The 8,091-nt window shown below is 31.3% G+C and overlaps 1 protein-coding gene and 1 long non-coding RNA gene across 2 annotated transcripts; both read right to left on the bottom strand.

Annotated features, from left to right (window-relative positions):
- Window positions 344-1,435, bottom strand: LOC104727057. Its single transcript, XR_758160.1, has 3 exons — window positions 1,337-1,435; window positions 959-1,223; window positions 344-855 (listed from the first exon to the last, which is right to left on the bottom strand). It is a non-coding gene; the product is annotated as an uncharacterized LOC104727057 (long non-coding RNA).
- On the bottom strand, window positions 1,611-5,061 carry LOC104753047. The gene is made up of 5 exons (XM_010475326.1): window positions 4,958-5,061; window positions 4,176-4,285; window positions 2,066-2,135; window positions 1,736-1,974; window positions 1,611-1,634 (listed from the first exon to the last, which is right to left on the bottom strand). The coding sequence occupies exons 2-5, from the start codon at window positions 4,266-4,268 to the stop codon at window positions 1,611-1,613; spliced, it is 426 nt and encodes a 141-aa protein (XP_010473628.1). The 5' UTR covers window positions 4,269-4,285; window positions 4,958-5,061.

Raw genomic sequence — 8,091 nt, 5'->3', positions numbered from 1 at the left:
TTTTGGGCTCACTCGCATATTTTCGGAAATCAACTCCCAAAAAATCACCTAACTCAAGATAATTGATTGAAAAAATAAATGCATTTTGGTGATATAAGTGGCTAAATTAACTCTTTTAAACATTTCTGCATGCACCACCGTATATCATGAAACCAAGGACTTTCCATTGTTTGAGAGGACTTTGTGGAGGTAGTTGCAACAATTTCAGCGTTTGATATTTTCGGTATCAACGAGGCGAGTGGCGTCTTTCTCTTTCGGTAACTTTTTTAACAACGTATTTCTTCTATTCATGCAATAACAAGCTGTTCCCACGGAGTGCCACGCTATGTAACAGCAGGACCAATTTCGACAAAGTTTTCTCATCTCTCTTTCTTTGCTTTATTATGTTGGCCGAAAATCCACCATCCGAGCATAATACTTTGTTATAGTTGAAGACGATAGACTGAATCATCCATCTGAACCCCAACTCAATTATATATAGGACATGGAGAAAGGCACAATCATATTATTTTTGGCCGAAAAATGGCCTCCCAAGAAGAGATTAAAACCGGACTGTGATAGTTGATAAGTTCTTGACATCTTATAAGATCCAAGCAGGTTGCTGAGATTATCTATGGAAGAGAAGACTTCACTTTAAAAAGACCTTTCGTGTCAAGCAGCTACAAATGTCTACCAAGCACACATTGGGATTCCTACAAAATCTAAAACATATGTACAAAACTTGAAACTAGTTTTTAAACATTCTAGGTTTTTGGAAAAGATATAAACAACCTACTCATATACTTTGGCTTTCTCTTACTCACGTACGTCTCTACCCCATTTTACTCCATTCTTCATAAACAACTTCAGTTTCTTCTGAATAAATAAATAAAACAAAGGTGAGATTACAACATACTTCATAAGTGTGTTTTCAAGTCTAAAGATCATATATAACAAACTCGGATTAAATATCACATACCTACGATTGTGAATTCACTTTCTCGAGGAAGATGGGCGGTGATCTTCATACTTCCAATAAGATTTTGCACCTTCTCCAAGATCAGGATCCAGTTTGGCTTTTAGCCACCCAAGTCGAACAATAAGCTCTTCTATGTCCAAAATAGCAGCTTCAATGGAATCTGATTCCATGATGTTTAGTCTAAGACCTTCATAGCCTTGCACTTGCTGTGTGTCTTCCTTTGTTTGCTTTTCTCCGGTTTCGAGAACATCTTCCATTTCTTCATCTAATATAAAAACAAGTCAAACAAATGCTTCCATATGTTCAAGAAAACCAAATAAATTCAGTAAACAAGTAAACCATTTGAGACAAATCGTTCATTTAGATAGAAAAACTAACCTTCATTCTTAGGTTTCACAAGCTTAGCACACTTTTCCCCATCCTACAACATTAACATGTTATAATGAGGATACCAATGTCAGAAACATTACTTTTAAAATAATTCATATTTAGGATCATGAAGTTAAAACGTTTTTAAGAATCGAGTAAACTGAGGTTTTGCTACTAAAAAAATATCGAAAGCAAATACAAAATCACACATAAGAAATGAAAACTAACCANAAAAAAAAAAAAAAAAAAAAAATTATTCGCAGTTTCATATAGTCTATGTACGTTACATCACACTCCTTACAAACACCTTTCAATATATTTTAAAAACTTTTACACATCAAAAAAAAACCCATAGACAAGTAGTGAAACCGTAGATTGAAGAACAATAGCAAGCTGTTTTATACATACCTGACATAATTGCTTACCCTGGATACCCACAATTTCTCCAGACCAGTAACATTTATCTCTCCACCAATCAACTAAATCTCCAACTTTCCAAGACTCATGAACGACGACAAGAGGTTCTGTCTCACCCTTGAGATTAAGGTATTCACTTTCATGATAATGTGGTGGATACGTGGGACGAACCATTAGTTGACTCTCCGTCCCACCTTCAGGCGTCTCAAAGACTAGCGCATTATCTATCGCTGAAACATATATAATGTACAAGAGATTGTCAAGCTGATTAAATATTGATAAGAGTTAATTAAAAATATACAATGGATGATTTAAACTCACCTTCGTCTAGATAGTCAAGATACTTTAGCTTATACCTAAGTTCTCCACTTTCATAGGTTATATCCGTTATCTAATAACCCATTAAAAAACAAAAGATGTTGAAATTTTACACTGTTATATCTTGTAATAAGTAATAAGTAATAACATAAAAAGCACTCAAATATGAGAACGTTAAGATAAACTTGTGAGTGTATACATTCAGGAGAATAAAAGATACAAGGATCTGGAAAACAAAACAGAGATGATGAGACACCGGAAATACAGATTTAGGTGGAGATATCAAAATGACAATGAGAATGATGCGTATGCTGATACAGATTTAGATAAAGAGTTCAGGATCTGAATTGGAACTAGAGGAACCACGTCTAAAGAGCTATGTTAAAGCTCCCAAGAGTTGTAATTTTGTAATTGATGCAATGGGCTAACATCAAAAGATGAATAATAGCTAAAACAATCTAATTTACAGAACTACCATCGAGAATCCAACAATCTAATTAACCACATGGACATGGCATGCCAAAACATGGAGAAAAAAAAAGATTGGTTGTCTCTTATCCAGTTTTTCACACCCGAAACGAACGGTCGGACCGTTTAACCCGCTCAGTATTCCAGTTGGAGTTTAGCTATAAAACCGAACAGTTAAAGACCCGGAAAAACTCGGATAAACCCGTTAAAAACCGGTGACCCGTCATTATTAACCGACCCGCCAGGTTTCGGGTTCGATTCTCAGCCTATGCCACTGGTTTTGGTCCACTAGCGTGTAAGACTATCCCAAAAAGGTGAAAATATTGGTTCTTTTGAGTAAAAATGTTTTGGAAGGAACATGATGTCAACAAAAAGACATGGGTCAATTTATTCCGGCCCACTTAAAATGTTAAAATAAGAAAAAATCACAAAGGTAGCTAAAAAAAAATTAAAAAGATAAACTAGCTACAGGGAGAAAAATCAAATTCAAGAGCATTTTTGTAATTCACTAAGTAAGACAAACAGAAAAAAGATGCACAAAAATTGTACAAGTGGATACAAAGAACATTAGAAAGTGAATGTAGTAGAAGATGAACAAAGACTTCCATAAGAACTCTATGGAATCAACAAACATTGCATTAAACGGTGACTAAAGGGGAGGTATTGGTTTAGGATTTAGAAAGAGTTTTAATGATTTTATGTTTTTTAAAATCTTGCTGATTTTAAAAATCATAGGAAATTAGAAAATAAAAATGAAGGATTCTAAGAGATTGTTTAGGAAGTTTTTTTAAATCTTGATGATTTGTTTTTCCTAATCTTGTCAAATCTTTCATAAAATCTTTCACAATCTTTCTATTTGATGAAAGAGTTTTCATGACTTTTATTATGAAAGAAATGATATAAAATCCTAAACCAATAACATAAAATTTGAATTCATTAACAATCCAAGATTCTTTTGTTTTACTTGAATAACATAAAACTTTTAATGACTTTTTAAAACTCTTAATTCAATAACACTAGATTTATCAAGACTTTAGATAACTTTTTACAAATCCACAACCAATAACACAAAATTTTTAAAGAGTTTTAAAAAGTCTTGATTGAATAACAACATATTTTACCTAATTTTAAAAATCATTAAAATTCTTTCTAAATCCTAAACCAATACCTCCTCTAAGATGTAGTTCTTATAACTAGCCTTCAAGATATATAAGGTAAATTGGTTATAGACATAAAATATACATACCAAATTACTCCTGGTAAGGATTATCAGTTTTGGGCAAAGGATCATATTTGGATTTTGACCAAACATCTAGCACATCTTAGAAAATTTGGTTTGGATTTGGATTTTGTTTGGATAGCAATGTTGACATGACTCAAGTAAAGACATGTTTACATCACTAAAAAAACATATCCTAAAGATGTTAAATAGATCTTTCTAAGACACCTATATGGAGTCAAAAGTAGCAAGGTGTGGCCCAACAAACTTAAGTGTAGAATAAAGATGAGGATTTTTCATGAAGGAGTAAGAAGTAGACTAGTGAAAATCTTGCTAGTTCACAATGTGAACTTCAAAGAATTCTTGAACATGCCCTCTTGTTATGCCGAAGTTCGAGTTACATTTAAGTTTTGATAGCCGCATTACCTTACAGCGAAACCAAGCCCCGCGGTATCCTTTGATAAAGGATTTCACTTCGACAATTTGATCAACTTGGAATGGTAAATTGATTTGAGTCATTTTTACTGGTATAAGAGCTGCACATTGTTAAAATTGTACTATGAATTAAGTTGGATAGAATAAGAATTTCTCATATAAATTAAATTTGTTCAAAACAAACTTGTTTGGGAAAAGTAGAATGAATTATATAAAAGATAGCAGAAACTACAATCTAGAAAATGTCAAAAGTAATAAAGATATAGATGGTCATCTGGCTGCCAATTCATTTGTTTGTAAACTAAGCTTGATCTATTTTGAGTATGAATACTCTTGCAAACTAAACCACCTCACCTTGATCCACCAAATAGATCTATAAGTAGATAGAGAAAAAAAATTTGATGTTGATAGCATAATCAAAGAGTTTTCAAAAAAAATTCAAAACAAACTCAATTTTTATTAAGAAAACTCATCTAAGATTAAATTGCTAGTATAAAACTTTGTTCAATATATATTGAAATTTTTCACAATTTTCAACTATTAATCAATAATATATTAGATCAAAGTTTTATACTAACAATCTATCTTTAAATATGAGTTATAATTTACAGGTTCAAAACTCATACCATTGAAAAACACCTGAAAAAATTAGGGAGAGAAGAAATTTTTCAAAACCAATTTTCATTCCAAAAAAAAAAAAAACATGGTTTTCAAAAACGTGTCTGACACCAGTACTCACCATAATCATTACGAGAAAGAGAAGTTTGAATTACCTGATATAGGGGCTGCCGGGCTGAGCTTTCAGATCTAGAACCGTACCAGGGAAACAAAATTAGGGGGGCGGCATCTATTTATGAGATGATGTGAGAAAATACCTAATTCGACACGTGTGCATTGAGAAACTGCCAGTCTGCCACGTTACATGACGTAAGATGATACTAGTATTAATTCTATCATAATATTGGGCTGGATCTGAAAACCTTACGGCCCCAAAAGAAAACTAACGCAAAATCCCCACTTCATTATCAAATATCAATCACAAACATTTTGTTAAGATATTGAAAGCAGATCAAACATAATTGTTGGGCATGATTTGCCGAAAAGAAGACCTAATAGGAAAAAGACGATTCGGATCAAAATTTTGAGAAACCGTGAAACGTATCTGGTCGATGGCAGTGCCCTACGGTAGGATTAGATGGTTTGTTCATTAGACGTAAGTAACCAAGCAAGAACATGAATGTAGGATAAGACGAGATCTAGTAAAGTGTTCGTTCTACTGTTTTTCTTCGACAAAGCAGTGATGTATTACAATAATATAGTCTCCGGAAATTATACAACGACTTGGCCCACCGTCATCAAAGAGGGTTAAGGTGTTCAAGGAGGATATATAGTTCGTTGGGCAATTTTAGATGGGTCGTGGTTGCCCCAAATTGCCTTGCTTCGCCCATCGGCAAATATGCCGGGTTCCGGAAACGGTTCAAAATTGTCGCCATATATGGTTTGAGTGATGCCACGGACAAATCCGAATCTTTGCCTACGGTCGGTTAGGTACATTCATTCTCTCCTTCAGTCAGAGATTTTGTAGATAAGTCTTGCTATATACAAAACCTAGCAATTATATTGAATGCAAGATATTCGTCAAATATGCATGGCACACATAGACCGAAATATAACGTGATTATCCACGAAGACTACAAGTTTGCCTTTCTTAAGTCGCCAAAGTAACATGACGGTTCTAAATATAGGACAAGGAAAGATGTCAATACGTTACTAGCAAATACTCATTTTAACTTTCTCGTAAGATATATATACGACGATACCGGTTGGATGGTTGGACCTATACTCGAATAGATAGATATTTGGGCCTTTAGGAAGTTAACTGCTCGGGCATGGATGGTTGGACCTATTTTTGAATGAAAATTTTACGTAAACTTCTATCAATTTTCATTTCAAAGTTGTGGCACAAACCAAGATTTGTTGTAAGGGATATATATTGATGCTAGACAAACGACACATCAATGTTACCCCTCGACCATTAACAATGTCTTTGGACAGTTGACATAATGGGTTTGTGTTAGGGTATATTGTGTCATCTATCTTTGAGTTCTTGTGGGACTTTGTTTGATAAACAAATTTTTTTGTGGGACTTGAGAAGACACAAATATATGTTTTAATGAACTCTTTGTACAAGTTTGTATAGAAGACGAAATACAACAGATGGATTTGGTCATTTGGGTGAGAATGTTTTGGAAGATCCGAATGATTGTCACATGAGATTGTCGGGAGATAAGTACATGACATAGTTATATTTGTATATGTATGTATGTAGTTTTTGTGGCTAACAAACAAAGAGTATGTTTTTGGAGTCAAAATCAACGATTCTGATTGTATCTTGCAGCTTCAATATTAGATACTTTGTTTAGGACTAAGTTTTACACCCTTATTTAATCTGTACTAATATTTTTGTAGAGTCTTTTAAGAATTAAATCTGTTTTCGAAACTATTAGCATTGAATGTCATTAATTGTTTAAATCATATTCAAACAACTTTAGTTAACTTTTTCTTTTATCTTTATAACCAAACACAATTAAAATATTTTAAATATTCATATATATAATATTTTATAATTAATATAGATATTTAGAAGATTTACTTCATATTTAAACTTTTTCTTCTCCTATTATCTTTATTTGAATTTAATTTTTAATTGTTGTGAATCATCATATAAAACTAAGGCTAACCAAATAGATTATGACCTCAAAGTTAAACAAGTCCATCCGATAGAGCTTTAAATAATGCAAAACAATATGTTCAAATTTTATTTCTGTCATAGATTATTATTGTGAAATACAAACATGCATTACACACTCATTTGAAAAAGAAAAAAAATTTACACTTATAAAAGAAAATGAACCAGGTCTTCTAGAAAATTTACTTAGAAACTGGACTAACGAAAACCTTATACTATTCCCTCGATTCCTATTAATCTAATTTATTTAATTCACATATTGAGAAAATTAACTATAAATGCATTTTTTATGAACAATTTTCTATAACCCTAAACCAATTATAATAATAATAAAAATTTGAAGTTTCTATTCATCATCAATAATTAGTAAAAATGCATTGAAACTTAAAAAGAAAATACTTTTAAACAATACGTTTTTCTAGAAATTTGATTATCAAAGAATAGGAAAAACCGAAAAACAAATATGTACAAACTAATATAATAATGATAACTAGATTAGGACCCGCGGTATACGGCGGGATAAGTTATTTATAACTCAACATTTAAATTATAAGTAGTATTTGTTGGTTAAATATTTTATAATTATATAATAATTTTTAATTTTATGGTTTAAACCATATAATACCTCAATATAATTTATTTTTACATAATATTTATTTAATCAATTTAATTAGATATTTCTATTCTCTGATGCCGATAGTGTAAACAAAATAATGAAATGATGTTCCACCCGTGTAACACCAAATTAATGATATATTACATTTATATAAATATCGATAAAACTCGTCCCGCTATATAACACCGTCCCGAGATATTTTAACTCGCACTATATCATCTTAATTTTTTGTATTTATTGTTTTGTATTATAAATATTAGATTGAGTTGATATGTTATTTATTAAGATTGTAACCATTTACATTTTATATGATTGGTGCTTCTTATAAATTTTAAATATTTATAATACTTAGAATTCTTAAAACGGTTGAGTATTTCTCATATTTGAAGTTTCATAAAAGTTTAAATATATTGTTAATATTTTAAAAGTCTTCTAACTTTTTAAAAGGTTGAAATATTTATAATATTTAAACTTCTTATAAAGTTTAAATATTTATAATATTTGAAACTTCATAAACATTTAAATATTATAAATACTTATAT

This window comes from Camelina sativa, chromosome 2 (genome assembly GCF_000633955.1).
Source record: "Camelina sativa cultivar DH55 chromosome 2, Cs, whole genome shotgun sequence".
Lineage (NCBI taxonomy): Eukaryota > Viridiplantae > Streptophyta > Magnoliopsida > Brassicales > Brassicaceae > Camelina > Camelina sativa.
Note: the sequence above shows the minus strand (reverse complement) of the source record. Positions and strands in the feature narration are given on the sequence as shown.

Bases quoted from the DNA above. Each gene is read 5' to 3' on its own strand.
- LOC104753047 (XM_010475326.1), bottom strand. From the start codon at position 4,268: ATGACTCAAATCAATTTACCATTCCAAGTTGATCAAATTGTCGAAGTG. The intron at 2,136-4,175 runs GTAATGCGGCTA...ATGGGTTATTAG, and splicing joins GGGCTTGGTTTCGCTGTAAG to ATAACGGATATAACCTATGA. The intron at 1,975-2,065 runs GTGAGTTTAAAT...TATATGTTTCAG, and splicing joins TCTTGACTATCTAGACGAAG to CGATAGATAATGCGCTAGTC.